The sequence below is a fragment of the Cyprinus carpio genome, chromosome A19, assembly GCF_018340385.1.
Source record: "Cyprinus carpio isolate SPL01 chromosome A19, ASM1834038v1, whole genome shotgun sequence".
In the NCBI taxonomy this organism is placed as follows: domain Eukaryota; kingdom Metazoa; phylum Chordata; class Actinopteri; order Cypriniformes; family Cyprinidae; genus Cyprinus; species Cyprinus carpio.
The window spans coordinates 8,580,390-8,605,481 of NC_056590.1; the positions used below are offsets into that span (position 1 = coordinate 8,580,390).

Here is a 25,092-nt window from a genome sequence, read left to right on the forward strand (position 1 = left end):
GATGTCTTTCGACGTCAGTGACGTCAACGCGTTATTTCTGGACTCAAACGCGCGCTTGACCCGAGCTTCTGTTTTGAGGGCAAAATTATCAGTTAATAACTGCTTCGTTTTAGTCGGTTCCTTACACAAATTATTTAGGATACAATGCTAAAATAATATGGAGCACTTTTATGAAACGTTTACAGGCATTGTCTCACAATGAACTGTCATTATGGAAAGTAATGAGTGGGGTGTTTTAAACGACATGAGGGTGAGTAAATAACGAAATAATTGTAATTATGGACTGAACTATTGCTTCAGGATGAATGTTATTATTACATTTTCAAATGGTAAATTAGCTAATATGACCAAGGCAGGTTTGTATTAACATATAAAGTTTTTTTTTTAATCGTTACCTTTGCGATATGCGAGTTATGTGATCTGCTCGTTGACTGAGGTAACGTTTGAATGGCGCGCTTTTCTTGTCGCTGATGTCACGCGTTCTTGTCTAAACTCTCTTAAAAATAGAGAAAAACGCCCAATAAAAACAAATTAAAAATCTGCTAAATGTAAAGAGGGAAACCACCGACTAAAACAAAACAACAAAAAAATTAAAAATGATAAAAAAGAGTAACTATTTAGATTTTAGTTAATTCAGTAAAAAAGTAAAACGATTACATAAATATTATAGTGCATAGAAAAATTATATAATTGTGTATTTATCAAAAGTGGGAAGAAGGATACCTAGGATATATAAAGGATCATCTTAGTGAGGAGTCTGAATAAGGAGGCAGGGTACTGTAAAACAGGAGCAAACTCATATGTGGTTTTAACTACAAGTAACAATAAGGAATTTGTTGTGTTCTTATTTGATTACTCCGTTAAGATCTTACTGACCACCGACCACAGCCCAGCTTTCAGGTGCTGCATTAAACATCCTAAAATCCATGAATGGGAACATTCATAATAAACAGACTTTATCAAGGACACCGTGATATTGAATCCAGATGGTGGCAAACTTTCACACATAAATTTGAAGTGTTACATTAATTTTCCAGCTATTTATTTTTATTATTTGAGAGCACTGAGGTTATAATTCAAACATGTTAGGAAGTTAATTATCAAAATGTAGTTATAAAAAAAATATATACAGTTACACTCACACACACACACAAATATATGTGCATGTGTGTGTGTGAGCATATATATAGCTTATATATATATATATATATATATATATATATATATATATATATATATATATATATATATATATATATATATATAAACAAGGAAGAAAAAAAATATTAAAATTGTATCATTTATATTTGGAATCAGTCTTTAGCAACTGTCCACCTGGGAAGATTTTCCTGTTTTAATTGTCCAATTGTGTAAGATTTGCAAGGTTATAGGTACATAAATATATAATCTTCCCGTGCTTTGATCATAGCACATACAACTTAATTTTAACTCAAAATACATTTACTTAGCACCAGTGCTCCCAGGTAATACAGCTTAAAAACAATCTCAAACTTGTAAAATGCAATTAAATAAAGAAAAAAAAAAAAAAAAAAAAATATATATATATATATATATATATATATAGTGTATAACTGAGGTGTTAAAACAAGATTGCCTTGCTGATTGTTATGATTACAAAATCATTCCTTTACGTGTCAACTTAAAGAGTGAAATCCAATCCAATCTTGACATGAGCGTGAAGGGGGACAAACACGATATCACGTGAGAAAAACAATAATAATACAATGAAATGTTTACACCCATTGTGCTGCAATCAAAACACACAATATTACAGTTCCCTGTTTATTGCACAAGGGACAGAAATATTCGTTTAAAAGCATAACAAATAATGGCAACAAAAGAGGAGATTACAGTCACTATAACAAGTGTTCTTTAGGAGTCCTGCCATTCTTGACTCTGTGTCCGATAGCCTCTGGAGAATGGAGGGGTTGAAACAAGAAATCCTAAAACTGGGAGCTCTAAAACTAGCGTTTTCAGTTACAAGTGTTAATATAAATAAAATGCATACTACAGTGATCTTTTATAAAAGTTTTCCTGTAAATAATACAGTCAGAGATACAATACAATACAAGGTAAAACCAAATGCCATTACAAGCCTATCAATATACATTTTTTCCCCTTTCGCTTTTCTCCCATTTTTTTTTTTCATAGCACAACCTATCATTTCTATACACTAGCAAGTTAATTGCTGTTTTAAAATATGGGTTCTGAGCAACATCATAAAATGAAAGGGTGAGAATGAATGATGCTACTAAGAAATAAACCCAATAAGCACAATGCTGTCATCTGCTGAATAATAAGGTTTGAAGCTCATCTTCGTGCTGCAAGGACCACACAAGTTAGAAAAGTTAGAACATCAACAGAAAGGGGGAGGAATACAAAAAAAAAAAAAAACTTTGACAGTCCTACACAACACATAAATGTGTTGCCCCAATAACTGAAGAGGTTTCAAATACGCTCTATACACTGTTAAACATAGTTACTTCTACTTGTTAAACATACAAGTTGCTCGACACTTCTAGGAATTCATCAGACAGTCAACGTGTTTTCTTTGTATTGTCTAGGATTGAAAATTGAGAATGCATTCAAGACTCTCAGTCAAAGGGGTAGCTGGGCATGGGATGAAATGTATGATTTTCAAATGCTTTTTTCTTGTAGCGGTTACCCTGAACATGGGGATACGTGTCCATTTTGAACCTAAAGTCACTATAATGTAACCTGCCCATTGAGACATCACAAAAACAATACTGATCTAACAGTACCATGGTGGGAAATGTGCTGTTTAATACACAATATATATGGAAATGTCTCATCTGAAAGCAATTCGTTTTCAAAAATTAAAACAAGACGCCAGCTAGTTTGCACTTCTTCGAAAGGCTGGTATCAGAAATGAAGGCAGTGAACCTCAATGTCCCCACCCCCAAAGGGAACTATGAAAATGCAAGTAAGGTCACCTGTGGTGTTTAGGATGAGAGAGAGGGTGGGGAAAATATCACTATGACCTAAAACTAACAGTCATTACGTGATGTAAGTCCATTGTTTAATCCAATGTTTCAGGGTACATGCAGGGATAGTTCTCTTAACCTAAACAACAACCCGTTCAACAAAAGCCTCACAGCCACACCTCACGCACTAGAGATGAGTGAGAATAAAAGGAATGGGGGTTTTGGCACCTCCAAAAGCCTTGGCATGAATCTCAGAAAAGAAAAAAGAAAAAGAAAAAAAACACAAGTTCTGCTCCCCCAGTTCCCATCACTATAAAAAGGGCCCAGAAGGCATACCCAAGAAGTTGGTGCCCATATTCAGACTGGAAGAAGGTGCCGAACTGTTCCAGTGGACCTTCTGATGGTGTCTTAAGTTGGATTTGCTGGAGAAGTGCTTATCACACTGCTGGCACGAGAAAGGCTTCTCCTTGGTGTGGATGCGGCGGTGGCAGATGAGCTGGGTGGAGACACGGAAAGCCTTGCCGCAGTCTGGGCACTGGTAACGCTTGGGTTCTGTGTGGATGCGTCTGTGGTTTTTGAGTGCCATCAGGTTGGAGAATTCCTTCTGACAGGAGTTGCAGAAATAAGTGCCCATCTTGTGGCTGTTCTTGTGATTCAGAAGCGAGCTGGCATGACGGTAACCACGGCCGCACTGATCACAAACATGCGACTTGCACCCCGCCTCACTGCAACTCTGGTGTTGCTGCTGTTGTTGATTCCCAGATGAGCTGCTGCCACTGGGGCCGTGGTGTGATGGGTTAAGTTTTCGGAGCCCATTAGGATCCAGTCCCTGGGCCTGCATCAGCGTAAGGTCAAGCCCAGAGCCCCAACCCACATCAGAGCCACTGGACGAAACCCCAGGCTGTTGCAATGTTTTTGGGGCACAGCCATGTTGCATTTCCAAGTGGAGCCGGAAGCTTGCCTGGGTAGGGAAGTTCCGCTGGCACAGAGTGCAGGTAAACTCCCGCTCTTTTTGGTGCACACGGCTGTGATTTTGTAGTTGGGAGGAGACACGGAAAGCCTTGCCACATTCTGGACAGCGGTGCCGTCGAGTTTCAGAATGGATGCGACGATGGTTCTTGAGTGCAAGCAGGTTGGAATAGGTCTTGGGGCACACAGCACAATGGTAGATGCCAACAGTGTGGGTGTTTTTGTGATTAAGGAGCGAGCTGGCATGCCGGTAAGAACGGCCACACTGGTCACATCTGTGAAGATAGAGACAGACGAGAGAAAAAGTAAATCTCAACTGCTAATTGTACTTTTAACCCCTCAATAGTTAGTAAACTAGATTAGTCTGAAAGTAACCTGACAACATGTAGCTGACTTCAATGATAACTGCATAGACGGATACACAAATACAGGTATATGATCTTGAATCCAGCTGCCAAAACTCAAAAAAACTGGCCCAGCTTGGAGAGGATTACTTGAATAACATTGCCTATTAAGGCAGCGAATAAACTGAATATGAATTATACATCACAGTATCAACCAATTGTGTTTGGTGTTTAAATGAAGGCAGTGATATAAAAATCTATATAATTCATGGTGGTAATATATGAATTGTAGATGTACAATTTTGTAACAGCCTACAGGACAGACCTAGTCATCAGAACTGAATGAGAAATTGTTTTTAAATTCATTGCATTTCTACAAAAAAAAATCAACAGGTAAAAATGTTTCCATGTATAGAATTAGATCAAAATTATCACATAATTGTAGAGCAAATAAGATTTTGGGATTTGACCTAAATTCTGGTGGGAATAAAACATGGAAAATAAGTGTGGTGAACTTGTTTTGTATGTGAATTTATGAATGTTCATCATATATGTAATTTGTTAGTATGAAAGTTGTGTTAGTACGTTGGCACATTTCAAAAATGTTTTCTGCTTAAAATTTACAACAAATGGAGTTTTATGTGTCACCCTAAAAGTAACAAAGCTATATTTATATAATTTAGTAAACATGCATTTAATAAATGGATCAAAGTCCCATGGTTTGCTCAATGCTGTTGAGCCCAGATCAGTATTTACTACTGGAAGCACAACAGCTGATGTAAGATGATTAGTATGAGTACTTATGGCAACTGAACGTTCAAATGGTAACAACAGTAAACTACACCATACATTCGAGAATACTATCAATCAGATCAATTAATAAGGAGGGAATCAATGATTTGGTACAATACACACACATGTACCTAGTAAGTAAATCAAAATTTACCCATTATATCAAGACATCCTAACAATCTAGTGCATATTGCTAACTGAAAGCAAAGGGGGGTAACTTATCTGGTCTCCACTAATCATACTGTCCAAACTTCAGAAAAATCCGAATTCTGGCACGCGTATGGTCCCGAGGAAGCCGGATTGGAGATCATATACCTGTAATAGACATGTAGAAACCTGTGATCTTTACTAGTTCACTTCAAAAATCACGAACAACAGACGTAAACTCACGTGAACCGGTATTCCTCTCCCTCTCTTGTGCTTGGAATGGCCTTCCTCATGCCCTCCTTGCCTACCTGGTTGTCCCCGCAGCGATGCCTGGCCAGCCCAGAACGACCCTGGAAGCTCTTCCCGCAGGTGGGACAGCCAAAACGAGTGTGGCCCTCTTCGTGGACTCTCTGGTGGTTCCGAAGGAAGCGGGCCAGCCGGAAAGCCTTGCCACAGGTTGAGCAGATATGCCGCTTCTTCTGCGTGTGGATTCGCATGTGATTGCGCAGGGCCATATAGTTGGTGTACGGCTTGTCACAATACGAGCAGCTGAAGTTGCCAATTTTGTGTGTATTTTTGTGGTTCAGCAGACTGCTAGCATGCTTGTAAGAGCAGCCACAAAGGTCACAGGTAAATGGGCGTTCTTCACGCTCTGGAGACCCCAGATCAACTGTATCCATGCTCATATTAGAGCTGTTGAGGGAGGCAGAAGAAGAAGGAAGCTGGGCACTGCAGTTATGTGAGGCCAGATCTGTGGTTGTATTAAAGACTTGAGAGCACCCATCACATTCATATTCAGTTGGAGGAGGGGCCGTCTGCATGCTGGGACCAGGAAGGGGACCAGGAAGATCTTTGCAGAGTTGGTTGCTGGTATGTGTTTCAAGCTGCCTCTGGTTCCTGAAGCCCCTACCACAGTCAGAGCAGGTATATTTCTTAAGAGCGAAATGCATTCTGAGGTGGTTCTTCATTGCCAGTCGATTTGGATAAGTGGAGTTGCACACGTTGCAGTGGTATTCACCAATCTTATGTAGGTTCTTATGATTGGCCAGACTGCCAGCATGACGGTAAGTACGTCCACACTGATCACAAGCAAAGGGGCGGCGACCGCTGCCATCATCAACTTGCTGGGACCTAGCCCCTGCGTATGGTTTCTTGAAACCTTGAGGCTGACCATAATTGGTGTTCACAGGAGGATTCTGAATTTTGGGGTCACCCATCCTCATAGCTTGGAGCTGCGATGGGCCCCCCTCATAGCGGACACCATTAGGATGAGACATGCTTTGAACCCGTTGGTCTCGATCTCCAGTCTTTGCTCTGTGCTCTTCGTGTAGCCGTAGATGATTTATCAGCTGCTTCTGAATCTTAAAGGCTTTCCCACACTCCTCACACTTGTGCCTGTGAAGAGACAAAACACACAAAAACCAACAGATAAGAAAGCAGTGTTAAAATGCTCTTCTAAAAAAGGAAGAATCAGAAAAAGGGAAGGTCCCCTTACAAATACAAGGATGACTACACAATGCTCAAATGGGGTACAGACGTTATGAAATTCAGACTCAACTGCGTGTGTGTGTGTATATCAGTATGAGTTATGTTTGTTGCCCTCGTCTTCTCTAATGGGAAAAAAACACCAGTGCACACTGCCTTGACACTCAAAATTTCATTAAAATCTATTCATTCAGTGATGACCTGGGTAATCACATGAGTGGGGAACTCATGATAATATATAAGCATTCAAAGTATGCAAAGAGAACTAAACAGTTAAGAGTATAATAGGGCACATGCAATGCTGGCTAACCTCTTTAAGTCAAAATGAGTCCTCTGGTGGTTCTTGAGAGCCAGTAGGTTGTAGTAGCGTTTTTGGCAGACAAGGCAGCGGAAGACCCCAGTCTTGTGAGATTTCTTATGGTTGAGCAGGGAGCAGGGGTGTCTGTAACTCCTTCCACACTGGTCGCACCTGTGGGGCCGATCATCAGAGTCTGGCAACTGCCGAGGGTCTACAGGGCCCCCGCTGCCACTGGTACCTGCACCACCCGTCATCCCTTTAGCTCCATTCATACCCTTGTTCAATGACCCCGCTCTCGCCTTGCCTGGACACAGGTGAGTGATCAGCTGATGGCGATCTGCAAAGAACATGCCACAGTCAACGCAAATGTGGTTCCTTCCATCCATTTTGCCATTAGAATTAGAGCTAGTGCCACCCAAGCCCTGTGTAGATCCATCTGACCGGGGATGTCCATGAACTAGCTCGTGGTTAATCAAGTCCTGTTTTCTGCTGAAGCTCTGGCCACATGTGCTACAGATCAAAAGACTGGTTGTACTACCCTCTTGTCGCCTCCTCCACTCTTGCTCACCTATTGGAGAGAGGGCAGAGGAGGGTCCTGCCCCTTGGTTAACCCCATGGCTTCGTAAGTGGCTGCGAAGTGCCCTCAGGCTGGCGTAATGGTTTCCACAGACTGTGCACTGATAAACCTCTCCATCGTCATCGTCTTTGTTATCCATTCTCTTACTGTTGCCCTGGGAGTTGTCTTGAACACCTCCAAACTGCATTTGGTCATGACTACGTCTCTGGCGAGTACTTTCTTTGAGGTTCGCACTGCCTGCTGGCAGGGAGGCACCACCAGGACTATGGAAGGTCATGTTACCCATGTAGCCATTGGTCATACCGCCTTGGTTGACATTGTTTGCTTGACGATGGCTTTGTGGAAGAGGTGAGTGACCAGAACTGCTTTGGGCAAGAGAGCCGTTGAATCGGTCATGGAATTCCAGTGAATCCAGGCCACTGTTATGGGAACTGTCAGGGACAAAGTGTGCTGCATCACCAAGATTACCGGGCAGTGAAATTGGTGTTGTTGCACCACTTTCCTGATCCTGAGAATGTACAAAGTCTTGTTGAGAGTCTAGCCCTGTCAGTGGCTCAGAGGAAAGCCAATCTCCCTCTGTACCCATCGACTGTGAATTTGGCCGGGTTTTGTGACTACGGAGGTGGCTATGAAGTGCAGCTAAGTGTGGATACTGCTTACAGCAAACAGTGCACTGATAATGACCAGTTTGATGGGAGCGTTTATGATTAACTAGACTCCCAGCATGTCGATAGCTTTTCCCGCACTCTTGGCACTTAAATCTGCGTTCAGCATCATCAATGGCTGCATTCTGTGCCTGAGACCTTGTCTCACCATTGGATGAAGATATTGATGGTTGAGAGTTTGAAGCCAGTCCATCAGAATTTAAAATAGCAGGGCCATCTTGAGCATGTGTTGTGGTGTGAGGGTCATGGGTAAGATAATGAATTTTGAGACTCTCTAAGTCAGGATGTCCCACTCCACAGTAAGCACAGGTATATATGGGGTTATTAACAGGAGGGCCTAGCATTGGATCATAACGCTTGTCGGGTAATGGAGGCAGTGGAAGAGAGTCACCTAGAGCAGGTGTATACGGATTCACCGCTGGGGAGCGAACAGAACTAAGATTATGAGGTACTATCCCTGGGAAACTACGTGTTAACCCCAACGAAGATGATGCAGCATTATGTAACAAAAGGTGCTCTTGAAAGTCATTCTTATTAGGCAAAGCAACTTGACAAAGATGGCAAAAACTGGGTGCCATGTCATCATTCTGGGGGCCAAGGGAGCGAGGGTCAGATGGTGCTTCATGCACAAGGACCCCCATGGACATTCCAGGGGGCTTAAATTTTGAATGAGTGCGTTCGTGAGCATTAAGAGCTGCAAGATTATTGAATTGTTTGTAACAGACATTGCACTTATACGTCCCCTCTTGATGAGACTTCTTATGGTTTACCAAGCTGCCATGATGGCGATATGTCCTGTCACATTGGTCACATTTGAATGGTCTGTCCCAGGCATCTTCAGATCCTGGAGATTTCTGTTTGTCATGGTCATGACCAGGCATCATTCCACTATTGTTTATGTGACTTCTGAAAGCTGCGTCAGACAGATCTTGTGCTAGATTATAATCCCTGTCTTCATCAACATTGTCATCGTTCTCCTCTTCAGCTTGGGCACTTGGAGACAGGGTGTGGATGCGGAGGTGGTTTTTTAGCGCCACTGCATTGGGCAATGTTCTGGTGCAGACTGGGCACTGAAAGGAGCCCATCTCATGAGTTTTTTTGTGAGAAGCCAAGCTACTGGCATGCTTAAAAATGCGTCCACACTGCTCACATTCAAATCTGCCATTATCTTCTTGATGATAGTGTGCTTTCATGTGCTCCAGTAGGCTAGGTGTACTTGGGCAAATGATGTCGCATTCTTTGCAAGGGAAACCCTTGGCACGATTCATATCATGCATAGCCATGATGAGAAAATTGAAATGGAAGGGGGAAATGTCCACATAAAATGATCCTCGAACAAAGAAGAAAAGGGGGCAATGTGTGATGTTCAGCTCTCTGCTTCTGTAGTATCAGCCATTTTACCTGGGTGACAGATATTCTCTCCAATCAGCCTTTCAATTCCACTCGATCACAGCAGTTCAGAGAGGGTCTGGACAGTTGTGGGGCATCAGAGGAAAGCTGAGAAAATACAAAAAGAAATAAAATTCATTTAACAATGTATCTATATTCACCACTTTAATGTACTTATGAAAAATTACACTCAAGTGACAGAAAGAGTTTTTAAATCTAATTGCTAGTTTAAAACATCCTCATACTAAATGTGTAACAAGCAAAAGCAGGTTCTTAAAGCTGTCCATTAAGAGTAATCAGGAGCCTTTGACGAAAAACATTTACTGTGATAGTCAATTGGCCACATTATGTGATGTTAGCTTTGACACATTTGATCTCACATTCAGGTCATATGACAGATGCACAGGTTCAAAGCAGCTGAACATGAGCCAGCTTTGTGTACCTGCATGTTGACGTCAGCTGTACTCAGCACGGCTGATAACTCTGCTGTCTTTGTTTACTCAGGTACAAAAACACAGCATAAGCACAGCTTTACAAAGGGTAAGTAAATTAGAGATTATCTGTAATACATATGAGAAAGGCCTAAAATGATGAAAGAATATGTTTTATCAGTCATTAAATTTGTTAGTGACCACCTAGATGATCAAGACAGCTTTTTGCAGAATGTACTCTAAATATATCAAGCAACTGCATGGTGATTAAGGTTATTGCAGCCTCAAGAACTCAGCGAAATGCAGTCACTAAAAACATACAGTAATTTCAAATAACACTAGTAAATCTTTTCTGGACTAACTGAATTAAAGCAGAATAGGTTTTCTTAAATTTTAGAATGTTCATCTCTTCTTTCTTCAACCCAGTAGAAATGTTGATCATGCAAGCATTTTATTTTAGACTAAAAACATCAATGAGCCAAAGCACTTTCATAAACAAGAGGTTTGGGTCAAAATATCTCAAGGCAAAAATGATTAACAGATACTCGATAATGGCTTTCTTACCACTGAGCTATTCCTTTGTTTGACAAAGAATTTCAATTTAGATTGATTGAATATCAATGGAAAAGCTACTTTGACAGCTGAAGTGAGCAATTTGCAACAACAAGCAACCAGAAATCATGCACTGTCAATACTAGCTGTCAATTTAAGACTACTTATACAATGCAACAAAACTTAGCAGAATTAAACTTAATGCAAACATGCAGCAATGCAATGCAATGACTACGAATGAGAATGCAAACGGTGAAGATCACTATCTGCAGCTTGATACAACTAAAGGTATACAAACTCCTACAAACAACCAAGGTTACCAAAAAAACAGTGCTTTGTCATCCCCCGGGACCTCTTTGGCTAGTCTGCCAAAATAAGAAACTCCAATACCACATTAATGTTCAGATTCAAAACGACAGACAATGTACTTTTTGATAAATTATATGGCACGGCAGTTGATTTATAAGGAAATCTTTTTATTTTAAAGTCACATACAGGTGTGTCTCAAAAAATGTCTTGGAAAAGTTCATTTCAGTAATTCAACTCAAATTGTGAAACTTCTGTATTAAATTCAGTGCACACAGACTGAAGTAGTTTAAGTCTTTGATTCTTTTAATTGTGATGATTTTGGCTAACATGTAACAAAAACCCACCAATTCATTATCTCAACAAATTAGAATACTTCATAAGACCAATAAAAAACATTTTTAGTGAATTGTTGGATTCTGGAAAGTATGTTCATTTACTGTACATGTACTCAATACTTGGTAGGGGCTCCTTTTGCTTTAATTACTGCCTCAATTCGGCGTGGCATGGAGGTGATCAGTTTGTGGCACTGCTGAGGTGGTATGGAAGCCCAGGTTTCTTTGACAGTGGCCTTCAGCTCTTCTGCATTTTTTTGGCCTTTTGTTTCTCATTTTCCTCTTGACAGTACCCCATAGATTGTCTATGGGGTTCAGGTCTGGTGAGTATGCTGGCCAGTCAAGCACACCAACACCATAGTCATTAAATCAACTTTTGTTGCTTTTGGCAGTGTGGGCAGGTATCAAATCCCGCTGGAAAATGAAATCAGCATCTTCAAAAAGCTGGTTAGCAGAAGGAAGCATGAAATGTTCCAAAATTTCTTGGTAAACGGGGGCAGTGACTTTGGTTTTCAAAAAACACGATGGACCAACACCCTTCCTCCAGACTCTAGGCCCTTGGTTTCCAAATGAAATACAAAACTTGATCTCATCTGAAAAGAGGACTTTGGACCACTGGGCAACAGTCCAGTTCTTCTTCTCTTAGCCCAGGTAAGATGCCTCTGATGTTGTCTGTGGTTCAGGAGTGTCTTAACAAGAGGAATACGACAACTGTAGCCAAATTCCTCGACACGTCTGTGTGGTGGCTCTTGATGCCACCTTGACCCCAGCCTCAGTCCATTCCTTGTGAAGTTCACTCAAATTCTTGAATCGGTTTTGCTTGACAATCCTCATTAGGCTGCGGTTCACTCGGTTGGTTGTGCATCTTTTTCTTCCACACTTTTTTCTTCCACTCAACATTCTGTTAACATGCTTGGATACAGCACTCTGTGAACAGCCAGCTTCTTTGGCAATGAATGTTTGTGGCTTAGCCTCCTTGTGAAGGGTGTCAATGATTGTCTTCTGGACAACTGTCAGATCAGCAGTCTTCCCCATGATTGTGTAGCCTAGTGAACCAAACTGAGAGACCCTTTTGAAGGCTCAGAAAACCTTTGCAGATGTTTTGAGTTGATTAGCTGATTGGCATTTCACCATATTCTAATATGTTGAGATGTTAAAGTGAATTTTTGGGTTTTTGTTAAATGTGAGCCAAAATCATCACAATTAAAAGAACCAAAGACTTAAATTCAGTAAACACAGACTGAAGTAGTTTATTTTAATACACAAGTTTCACAATTTGAGTTGAATTACTGAAATAAATGAACTTTTCCACGTCATTCTAATTTATTGAGATGCACCTGTATGCGATGAGATTTTGGCAGCACATCAGATCCAAGATTAAGACTGAACATGATTTTATTTCCAAATTTTATATTTTTGTGAACCGATGAACCCAATTTTAATACTGAGTCACTCTCTAAAATAGTCCTCATTTTCAACAATTTCAAAGAGGTTAAAACAATCAGATGTGTTTTTCAAAACACGTGCATGATTCTTATTTTCTGTTGCTTTCACTACATGCCAGTACTGCATATAAAATCAATTCCTTAAGCTCACTGCCATGGGCATCACTAAAGCAAGTGAATCTTGGTTACTTTGGCAACTTATGCTCCAATCTAAATACAGAACCAGCCTGATCCAAATCTTTGTAGCTGGAGCTCAATAAAAGTGTTCAGTGTGTTTGGCAACAGTTCGAAATAAGTGCCACGACTTTTTCATTCATGCTAAAATGTAAATCACAGCATTATTCAAGTGGAATTTACTTTAAGAGAACTAAATAAAATGCATGACCACAAGTTCAATTTAATTAGTCCCCACTGGGGAACAATTCATCTTAACACACAACTGGAATGAAAGAAACAGTGCTCTTTTAACATACAATGGCCATCAGAAAACTGAAACACTAGAAAGCTCAGCTGGGTTATTTTCCTGCCTCTCTCAATCCTGTTGTATGGCGTTAAAGGGTTAGTTCACCCAAAAATGAAAATTCTGTCATTAATTACTCACCCTCATGTCGTTCCAAATCCGTAAGACCTCTGTTCATTATCGGAACACAAATTAGTAATTAAAGGTGCTGTATGTAGGATTCACACCGAGTGGTTGAACTAGGTATAGCAGTACAAATTCAAAATATTGGAGGGTTTTTTCCCCCCAGCCCCTCCTCCTCAGGCTTGACGCACACGCAGGTTGCCAGATTGACGACACAAACAGGAACAAGTGCACTTGATGATGAATTAAATTAAATACGGTGTGTTTTCAGCCAACTGGCAACCCGGGGTGCCGAAATACGAGTAGAGTCAAAATCTTACATACAGCATCTTTAAGTAATAAATGACAGAATTTTCATTTTTGGGTGAACTATTCCTTTAAGTTGCTGTCAGTACAATAACTTCAATAGAGCCACCTCAACAATAACCCAATGTTCAGAAAACGTGTGACTGATATCAAAACCTTTTTCAATGTGAAGTGATTTGGCAGTAAAAGAGAGGCCAGTAAAGCAAGAGCAATCTTGTTTAGAGCTGCAACAAGGTTTGAAGAAAAATACTTCATAACGCATCATATTACTTTGCATGGGTCATAAGTATAGTTTCATTGTAGCTCTGAATCAGCATGTATTTGTAGATCACCAAGTTACTTTACAAAATGTAATACTGTATTTATCTTACATAGCCATGTTATGTCATTTCAAAACAATATTTTAAATAATCACATTCAAGCTACTAATTATAACTGTAATTAAATTTATTCATGATGATCAGGCAAGTCTGGTACAAAGGCATGTATTACTGTAATTATTAACTATATATATATATATATATATATATATATATATATATATATATATATATATATATATATATATGAAATGAAACAATGAAATATACTATGAAGAAATGATGGTTTAAGGCTTTCTAAGTTTCACTTAACCTAAAGTTTCAAAATTCACAAAGATACTGTAGTTTCACTGTTTCTTATATTTGCAAGTACATTTTGTGCTACAAGTTGCAATACAGATTATGTGAAGTGTTTATGATGTGATCATCACTCATGCATAACACAGTCTGCTGTATGTGGAATGAATCTAGTCTCACAGCATCTGTGATCTGAATTAAGATCGCATACCCTTAGGGTATATAACCTGACCAGTGGTCTCTGACTCAAGACCATCTGGATGCTTTAGCTCATCAACGCTGTCAAGATCCATACTGCAAAGTGCCAGATGGGTCCAGATTTACAAAATAAAATGAATGTAATAATATACAAATAGACTACTTCCACCATGTTTGCTCATTTGAAGCAGTACTACAACATGTTGGAGTCAAAGAATATAAAAATCATGGTATAGATGGTAATATCATAGTACTTAATGATATATGACACATCTGATATATTCTTTGAACTTTAACAACTGAATTATCGCACAGGCCAAAAAATATGTCATTATCATGGTAACACATCACAAAAACATGGTAATGTATTATTTTTTTCTTGTTGGTGTTGTGAAATACATTAGTGTTTAAATGTAAGTGAAACTTTACACTGCATAACCAGAGATAAACTCGACAGACTCCACTGTTTTGACTAAGACTTTTCTATACTATTTCCAGGCATTTGTGATATGGATTATGAAATCAAAAATTAATAATTCAGACGATTTTCTGTTAAAAACGTTAAAAAGAGAAACAACAGCTTTGCAAATCAAACATAACAAATGGCTTGCAAATAAAGCTTTAATCCACACAAAAGAAATATCCATATGAGCAGAATGTAACTAGAAAATTAATTTACTACAAAAATTTCCATTATTTTTATGAACCTGGAAAGTGCTATTCACTGACGACCAAGGGAATCAGTAAACATTAAGTTCTCTTATGAAAACTAAAGTTAAAAACTAAAATATAGGCTAGAGGCCATGTGAAAGGTAAAACAGCTAAGCACATAAAAATACCAATGTACATTTATAACAGCTTTTATTTTCCCTTTAATCTAAATATGTCAAATGAGCTCTCAACATTATAGCATGCTACAAAGCTGAAACATGTTGATATGTATTGTATATATTTTCCAGCTAGAAAAATATATATTTAATAAGGCAATTTCCTTGATATTTAAGATTTTCATTTCTATTACTTATCCAGTCCTAAAAAAAAAATGTAAATTTAAAGTTTTTAAATTCTCAGAGGAACTGTAGACATTAAAGGCACAATATGTAAGTTTTTTTTATTAAAATATCCAAAAACCACTAGAACAGTGTTATATATTTTGCTGACTTGTGTACGTCCATTACCCCAAATGTTTTGAAGAATGTTTAAATCCAGTGAAATTAGCAATTTTAACTAGTGACACGCACCGTGTCCATAGTGTCATTGTGTCTCCTGCCAATGACGTCATAACCCCTTGATTTCTGGTTTTGTTTTGTAGAAAACATATGGAAACACCAAAGACGCTTTTATATGTTATGCATTTTTACAGAGCGGTGACGACCGCACAGGTCACGGACCGATTAAAGGCCCCCCTCGGTTGAAATTTTGTTCCTTTTTTTTTTATAAGAAATTTTCCCAAATTTGTTAACTATATCATAAAATTCTTAAATATAAGTAAATACATTTTGCACCTTTATAGATCATGCTAGTTTATCCAGTGGCCAAAAAATCCTCCCCAAAATTTTGAGGTGAAAATAGGAGGAGGACTATTTAATGTTAATAAAATTCACAATTCATTTCAGTTCATGTCTCAGAATGTATTTTGTTGTTGTTGTTGTTGTAATTTCCCAGCTGTAATACCATAACATGTTACTGAAGTTTTTCTATCGCGAATCTGCTGATGTAATTACAGGTCTTTGTTTATTTTGAATCCGCGCCCTCTAGCGGTGACTACATATTTTGCCTTTAAGTTCTCTTAAAAACTAAAATATTTAGCTAGTTGTAAAACACATAGGCTCAAAAAAACACAAAAATAATTTGTAGCAACTTTGCTATTATTTATAATATATATATATGTGTGTGTGTGTGTGTGTGAGCCCCCCCAAAACATTGTTACAGGTGAAATATGCAATGCATTATTTTTTTGTTATTTCCCAATGGCGCAGCTAACAAAGAAACAAACGGGTGGGCCCAACACGTCTGTACACCCTCAATAATAACAATATTTTTTGTCCACTGGAACTAAGCCTGTTTTTATATAAAATGTAAGCATTATCGCCTCGCTATGACCTTGGCCTGCGCCTCCCACACCCGCTTTTTATCCGGACAAAAGCAGATGCAGATACCCGACATTCCGTGTCATGTTCCCTCCCCAGACTCACCGAATTAGACGCCGAAAGCCCCGAATCAAGACCAAAAATGTCGTGTATCCAGTTATATGCTCGATATATGTTCATTTCTATTAGCCAAATAGGTGTGTACATCGTTATGAGGGAGACCAAAATTTACATCCCGACCCGAATGTTTTTCACAGGATGCTAGTCGCGGTGTGCAAACATTAGCTGGTGGGCTACAGCAGCCAGATCGAGTGTGAGGTCAGAAAAAGCGATTGTTTTCGAAGCGTCACACGCTTTTGGACGGAATATCCACGCTCATTTTTGGTTTACCCCGTGTGTGGGTTCGAATGCACGAAAAACATCCAGGGCTCGTACGCGATCGCATCGATTATTTTAATGTGTCGCTCTGACAGCGACAACCCCCCCGCAGCTAACGCGCTAGCCTCCCCTCACAATACCAGCGCGGAAAGCGAGAGCAAAACAAACTAAATAAACCATCCTGACGTCGCAAAATAGTCGTGTAGATAAATAACACCCCAAAAAATGACTGGATCGATATATGTATAGTGTAAAATGGTTTCTGCTTGGCAGTAAGGTCAGTGCTAATCGGCTAGCTGCCTAGCGACACAAAGATCCGAAGGCTCGCGAGCTCTGATTCAATGAATGTGGCCATTGTGTGCAATTAAACAAACACCTTCAAGCTGCAACCACTTACCCGACTTACAGACGTGCACAATGATCAGGGATGAGGGTTTATGCTCTTTTTGATTGCGCGGAGAATAAACGGCATGTTCAGTCGCTCGCCATAATTGTTTTTTAACTCTTTTTTTTCCTTCAGCGGGCGGCTCCACCGTCTTTTTCTCGGCGTATTCAGCACACTTCCTGCTGCGGGATGAATGGGGATGAAGAGCTGCGGACGTGCTCCACCGCGTCACTCTGCGCTCGTTCTCCGTGTGTTCGCGTTGGAAGTAAACACTGTCCAATGCACCGTGGACATAATTTTTCACTAAAATCACAAAACAGATGTTTGCGTTAATTGTCTCCAGTATTTGGGTAGACAATAGACAGTGTCTGCAACTTTTTATCCAAACACTGAAATACCACCAACAACCAAAAAGTACCATGTTTTTTCATGGTATTCTTTTACTTACACTGGAATACTATAGTATAAGAGGGTCGACCGGGGCTGTAGTTGCCACAAGGAATGCATTTCAGTACCCAAAAGGTTTCAGCCAAACTTAAAGGGATAGTTTACCCAAAAATTAAAATTCTGTCATCATTTATTCACTCTTTTTGTTGTTGGAAACCTGTATGAATTGCTTTCTTTTGCAGAAAATAAAGGAAGATATTTTGAAGAATGTTAGTAATGCAACTGTTGATGGTAGCCATTGACATCTGTAGTATTTTTTCCCATGCTAACATTCTTCAAAATATATATTTTTTAATGTAATGTTTCAAATGACATGAGGGTGAGTAAATCATGACAGAATGTAAATTTTTGGGTTAACTATTCCTTTAAGTACAATGCTTGTTTGTCTAGTCTGGTGGTTTCGTATGTTGGTTTTAAACATATAATTAAAACCTCTTAAATATATATCTCTGTGAATTTTGTCCTAAACAATATTTTTGCTATAGATGCTGTTATGCTATAGTACATGAACACAATAAAACCACACCGGCTTACATTCAGTTTCAAGTGTCACATGTTTTGAAGGGTATAAATTTATATATTCTTAATTACTATATTTAGTGGCCAAAACCATTTGGTTTGATATTTATGTACGTTGAATTTGCAGTTTCATGTACTGTCCTGGTTGCATACATTGTTGTGTTATATTGTGTATGCATTTTTCTGGGCCTTTGATGTCTATAAAGAAACTGACTTTCAGTAATAAACCTATGATAAAATATTCACTAAAGCATTAAGTGTGACAAGAAGAGTCGAAGTTTGGACATACCAACTTATTCAATAATCTTATTTTTCTTTTCAACATTTTAACAATAATGTCTTTAAAACTGAAATAACACAAATGGAAGTTATGTGAATGGAAGTTAAATACTGAATGTTTTATAAATATTTAAGCTTCTCTGTCCAGGTCTGCTAACTCTGGACATTAACGAACTAACTTCATTATATGCATTTTGAGATGCATTTAAAAAAAATAAAAATACACACTGGCATTTGGTATGACATTTCATTATAATGAATGTGCAAATCTGCAGCTTGTTTAGTTTTACAGCAGACCAAATGTGCAATGATTACATAACCATAAACCATTACATGGCACATAATCAAAGTTCTGCAGTTGCGTGTATCCCACAGTCTTTTCTGGATATAATTAATTATGAGCTCCATCTGTGGCAAGTCATAATATTTTCAGAAGATTAGACCCATTCTAATTTAGGAAAACAAATATTTTAGCATTTGTGAGTAACACTATTAGCAATACCTCAAATATGAGCCAGAATAAACCAAATGTTCAGTTAAAAAAATAAGCAGCAATAGAAGAGCCATATACATCTAGCCCTTGTATGCTGAAAATCCTAATTTGCTGTTCCCTGTCAAAAATGACTGGCCTTTTAAAAATTGCTTGTTAATCTCCCAAAATGTTATATTATCACCAAATCCTGGATTCAGTCTTTTTTTAAACTGGTTTTCTTTTAGATTGGATGTTTTTTGTTTTTATTTTTTTAAGTTAGTGATTGTTTTGTTCACTGATCTCAGTTTATACACCTTAGTGTTTGAGTGAAAAAAGTGTTATTTGTGAATAATGTTGGCAGAGTTCACTTAAAAAACCGAGGTATATAAACTCAGATCAATGAGGCCTATGATCAGTTCCGAAAAGAAATACAAAACCTGTGCTAATTTGAAAGAAAACCAGTTTACAAAAAGACTGAATCCAAGATTTTGGTAATAATAAAGCAAAATAAGAAATGTACAAGTAATTTGTTTGTAGGCCATACATTTTTGACCCTGAACACCACAAGCCTAACTAAGTTGGGGGAAAAAATACAGAAAAGTAAAAATATTATTTTACAAAATTTGGGGGAAGTTGTTATTCCCTGTGTGAGCTAAGTCAGAACATTTTAGTCCAACGTGATAACCTTAACTATCATTTTCGCGAAAACGAAAATCATCTCTAGGTCAAAATGACCGGAACGCAACATGAGGGCTAGAAGAGCTGACATGTCTCAGAGGTTTTCAGTAAAGGTGAATTTGGAAAAATTATTGTCTATTGGTCTGGTTTTGCCTGTGCTAAACAGGGACTAGAGACGGTAGTTTTATTTATGGCTGCAGTTGAAATTCAGTCCACGCTCAAATGGTTCTGTGTTGTTGCAAGACATGTAGATAAGAGGGGTTCTGCACTATTATTCACAATGCACTGAATTGTTTTGTGATTTTTATCAGTATAATGTATGATCAGCTGCCCTCTGCTATCTTTTTCTCTGGAGGATAATGCCTTTACGTGTTGCTACTTGCTTAATAATGACTGGTCCATGTTGTGCCTAGTATTTTTGCTAGTTGAAGCACTTTTTTATTAGCTTTCCATTATTCAGTTGGAATCTCTGAAGGTAACGCTAAAATGTTTTCAAATCTTGAAACTTTCAAACATTGTCAGTAATATTTATTTGTACCTTATGCCTGCAGTTCTATCAATTTGTTTCATGAGTCCTACATAAAATAATTTAATATTTGCAAGATCATATTTCTGTAAAATTTCTGTACAAACAAATTTTGAGTAATTACCGCAATTACAGTAAAAAAGGGTATGAAAAGTGAAACAAAGGGATACTTCACCCCAAAATGAAAATGATGCCATCATTTACTTCCCCACATGTTCTTCCAAACGTGGATGAGTTTCATTATTCTGCTGGGCACAAAAGAAGATATTTTGAAGAATGTTGGTAACCAAACAGTTGATATGGAAGTCAATGGCTACCACCAACTGTTTGGTTACCAGCATTATTCAAAGTATTTTCTATATGCTGTGTATTAAGGTTGTGTTTTTTTGAGATTTTCGAGCCCCCTACAAGTAAAGTGAGTGGAATTCACTTTCTTAAATATATCACTGTTGTAATAACAGTCGAGAGCTATACTTGCATTTGTTGCTGCCATAAAGCAATCTCCTTTTTGTAGAATTTTGTACACTATTTTCAACTAAAAACAGAAAGCCTTTTATGTACCTGAAAACACAATCTTTTGAAAACAGATTTCAAAGTGCAAGTTTCAAAGTCACCTGTGCACATACATACTTATAGACTGAACATGTAATATGCATGCGCATGACGTCACCATTTTCACAAATTCACAGACAATAATGATGTTGCTTTCATAAACTTACACTTTGAAACCTGTTTTTTTTTTTAAAGTTTGTGTTTTCAACATAAAAGTTTTTCTGTTTTTAGTTGAAAATGGTGTACAAAATTCTGCAAAAAGGGCAGATTGCTTTATGGCAGCAACAAATGCTCAAGTACAGCTATAAACCCCACCCTCTCCATGTAAACGAATGGGACTTGAGCCAAACTAAAAAAATCAAATTACACTTCAGAATTTTTTTTCCCCAATACGTGTTTGTTTTTCTAATAAATTTGCATTTAGTAAGTTATTTGATGCTAAAAACAGGGTGTGGCGTCATGATTGTGAGCTTATGATTGGGTCTGCAGGAATTTGGGCAGGACTTTTATACCACGGCTCCACTTGGGCTCCAAATGAATCTCTACTGTAGACTCAGGCTCAAACAAGTATAGGTCTCTGCAGGAAAGTAATGGGAGTTACCAGATCGGTGGGAGAGACCAAAACAGAGGGGCATTTTCGTTACCTGATTGACTGATGTCATAGTGACGGGTAGGTTTAGGGGTGGGGTTAGGTAAGGGGGTCATTTTCATTGCATCATTTAGAAACACCCACAAAGTCAGAAACGTCCACTTTTGCTCTGTAGAGACCTCAATCTCGGCTCAAAATGACGTCATTGGTGCAAGATGACAGCAGCTATATTTTGACTTCACTTTTCATACTTTTTTGGCTTTCACCTTATTAGAAGTAGGCTATAATTTAAAACTGATATTCCAAAGTAAAAATTACAAACAGTTGCTCTAACATATGCCATATCAGTTTCACCACAATTTTAATTAATAGGATTAAAATAAAACAGAATGCATTACAAGTTATAATTTATATGTTTATATAAAACATCGCAAGATGATATATAGTCTGATCGTCATGAGGTCGACCATGAGAGAGATCAAAATTATTAAAAAAACATTTTCTTGTTACAAAGATTCCTCCACAGCCACAGGAATCACTCAGTCTACTGTACAGAATGCAAATTAATGCCAAAGTGAACAAACTGACTTAATGAAAACAAATGTTGTCACGTCAATGCCTGAAAGTTCCTCAGTGCTCCAGCAGAGGTCTCTCTGCCCATTACTATCAGCTTGTGAATACCCTTGAGCGTGGAATTATATGCTGTATTATTTGGTCATCACAAACGCTATTACCTTCTGGTATATGGTATGTAATGCGATTGTGTAGGTATAATAATATTAAATTCTTTCGTTTTTTGTCTGTTCAAGTTGCTGTATCATAAATTTCCCAGAGTGATGGTAATTATTCAGATAAATTAAGCAGATACGATAAATTTACAGCAAAAGAAGTACTGCAGTGTTATTAAGTTGAAGATTGTTCTCTATGTTCTCCACCTACTTTCTGTTTTCTGACTCATCTTTATTATTGTTGCAGCTTACAATGGAACAGTCACAGGAGAACTATTGTGGGTGGTGTGACCTAGCGGTTAAAGATCCAGTAATTTAAAGGTTGGCAGCTTAAATCGAGGGGTGTTTCATGAAAATGGTTCATTATAATGTCAGGTTCCTCTACATGAACTGTAATAAATGTACCATAAATCACTTCAAGCAAGTGTACTGCATTACTAACCAGTGTTATTCACAGATAAAGCAGCTCCCTGAAGTGCATTTGTGTTATTCATCACCAATCCCTGACACAGTTTCCAGGAGGGTCATGAGGTCATACCTGTCTGTAAATTAGCAGAGGAAGGTCACTAATTAAAGCTGTTAAATCTTTCTCAAGTGGCCTCAATAAGGCTGCAGTTACAGTTTTGAGGCCATTTACTTTACATCATTTTACCTATGGGTGTTTCTTAAACTATGTTCATGTGGAAAATAAACTCTAAAAATACATTTCACACTATCACTGTTTATTATTTATTTATTTATGAACAAATATAATTTCCAATTATATTGTGGTTGATAAAATCCTGTGGTGAAAATGAGATTTTAAATATTTTTGGAGTAAAATAGCCTAATTACTGAAGCTAATTTTAGCTAGCATTCTATGTACGTTAAATACACAGAATGAAATAATATTTTCATAACTTTTGTACATTTTTACTCATAATCATGACCATAAAACTTTGCAAAAAATACTTATACTTACACTTTTTGAATAATTTTAAAGAGTAAAAATTTGGGACAAGGTTAAACAACAAAACATACATTAATTTATTTGGAAAATAAATAAATAATAATGAAAAATAAGGTACAAGTTTCCAAGAGTTTTAATGTAACTTTCATATAACAAAAAAAAAAAAGTACAAAAAAAAAAGTATATATTTGTTTTATATATATAAAATAACTTAGAAAAGCTGCATGATTTGATGTTTCATTCACTCACTTATATGCCGTAGTTTAACACTTCGAGGATTGTTGGAATCTAACCCTAAGTACTGTATGTGCAACAGTAATAGCCATGCTTTCTTGTGCATATCCTTGAAATGAAATTGAGTTTCTATTCTTCTCAAACTATCAAAAATAATAGACACATAAATGGTATGATTTAGCACTGTCTCAAATGAATTCGCATTAACCTGTTAGGAAGATTTTAAAGGGATATTTAAAGGGATTAATTTTCCTTTTTAGAAAATTTGATGTTTATCTGTTTACCCCCAGGGCATCCAAGATGTAGGTGACTTTGTTTCTTCAGTAGAACACAAACTGAGATTTTTAACTCAAACCGTTGCAGTCAGTCTTATAATGTAAGTGGATGGGAATCAAAGCTTTGAGAGTCATAAAACATACACAAACAAAACCAAGTTAAACCTTGTGGCTCGTGACAATACACTGATGTGTAAAGACACAAGACGATCAGTCTGTGCAAAAAACTGAACAGTATTTATATAGTTTTTTACCTCTGATTTTCACTGCAATGTCTGAACTGTTATGAGTGCGTTCGCGTCTTCATCTTCAGCCTGCATGTGAGGCGTCTTCTTCTTCTTCTTGCTTTATGGCAGACCTCATACGTCATTCCCCCGGAACTGCTTCCGTTTACAACAGTGAGTGCAAGCCAGATTCAAGTGATTATTAAGTTTTGAATATGGATACTTTTCTTACAAAAACACATCGATTCACTACAGGAGGCCTTTGTTCACCCCCCAGAGCCGTGTGAGACACATTTATTTTTTTTGGATGGGCGCTTTTTATTTCACTTCTTTTGGACTGAACAATGCAACACCCACTGACTGCAATGATAGAGCTTGAAAGATCAAAGACAATTTTTAATATAACTCCAACTGGATTCGTCTGAAAGAAGAAATATATATACTCCTTGGATGCCTCGGGGGTGAGTAAAACGCAGCCTAATTTAGATTTTTGGGTGAACTAACCCTTTATAAGTGCATTACCGCCACCTATCTCTCAAGTGGTCCATTGACACTCATATACAATCTCAATTAGGAGTCTCAATGGTGCTTACTGTCATTTATGTAATAAATCTACAGTAGGCTCTTACTTGCACATGTTTTGGGAATGCCCGGTGGTGGTTCCTTTCTGGAAAACTGTATGTTCTGTTCTTTCGGATCTCATGCATTTAGATGTACCTCGAGATCCACTACTTTTTGTTAGACGATTCCAGTCTCCAGTTGAATGTTCATCAAAAATGGACTTTATAAGCTGCAAGTACTGCTGCCAAAAAGACTGTTTTGAAATTATGGATAGAACCATCCACTTCCATAACTTTCACTTGGCTATCATACTTCAGAGACATTGTCTTGCTGGAAGGTACCACTGCCATGTTCAACGGCGCAAAGGACAACGCTATTCGGAGTTGGACAAATGTTGCTAGATAGGATGAAAAGTTGACATCCCTACATTGCTTTTCTGACTTTTCTGACTTTTATTTTTCTTCCTCTTTCTCTGTACAAGTGGACGGCTTCATGTTATCTGTTTGTACATCGTTATTTTGAACCGTGAACTGTGATTTGTTTCTGAAAGTGAAATTAAATCTGAATAAAAATGTTGATCACAAAAAGGAGTGTCAATGGTGACACATGCAGGCTGAAGAAGAAGATGCTCAGGTCAGATCAGACATTGTGGTGAATATCAGAGGTAAAAAACTATATAAATACTGTTCAGTTTCTTGCACAGACTGATCGTTTTGTGTCTTTACACATCAATGTATAGTTACAAATCGCAAGGTTTAATTTGGTTTTGTTTGTGTATGTTTTATGACTCTCAAAGCCGTG

At 38.0% G+C, this 25,092-nt stretch overlaps 1 protein-coding gene across 3 annotated transcripts; it reads right to left on the bottom strand.

The window, feature by feature from the left end:
- Window positions 1-1,789: 1,789 nt before the first annotated feature.
- si:dkey-89b17.4 (zinc finger protein 646) lies at window positions 1,790-17,543 on the bottom strand. Of its 3 annotated transcripts, XM_042776233.1 has the most exons (5): window positions 17,271-17,543; window positions 7,014-9,740; window positions 5,462-6,613; window positions 5,294-5,386; window positions 4,079-4,212 (listed from the first exon to the last, which is right to left on the bottom strand). In XM_042776233.1, the coding sequence occupies exons 2-4, from the start codon at window positions 9,524-9,526 to the stop codon at window positions 5,308-5,310; spliced, it is 3,744 nt and encodes a 1,247-aa protein (XP_042632167.1). In that variant the 5' UTR covers window positions 9,527-9,740; window positions 17,271-17,543; the 3' UTR covers window positions 4,079-4,212; window positions 5,294-5,307. The 3 variants fall into 3 exon arrangements, with proteins under 3 accessions (XP_042632165.1, XP_042632166.1, XP_042632167.1); XM_042776231.1 differs by lacking the exon at window positions 5,294-5,386 and having other exon boundaries at window positions 1,790-4,210; window positions 17,271-17,540; XM_042776232.1 differs by lacking the exons at window positions 5,294-5,386; window positions 17,271-17,543 and adding an exon at window positions 16,601-17,256 and having other exon boundaries at window positions 1,790-4,210.
- Window positions 17,544-25,092: the final 7,549 nt, after the last annotated feature.

Excerpts from the sequence above, each read along its gene's own strand:
- si:dkey-89b17.4 (XM_042776231.1), bottom strand. The coding sequence starts at position 9,526 with ATGGCTATGCATGATATGAATCGTGCCAAGGGTTTCCCTTGCAAAGAA. Across the intron at positions 6,614-7,013 it reads ACTCATTTTGACTTAAAGAG|GCACAAGTGTGAGGAGTGTG; the intron begins GTTAGCCAGCAT and ends GTCTCTTCACAG. Across the intron at positions 4,211-5,461 it reads GGAGAGGAATACCGGTTCAC|ATGTGACCAGTGTGGCCGTT; the intron begins GTGAGTTTACGT and ends CTATCTTCACAG.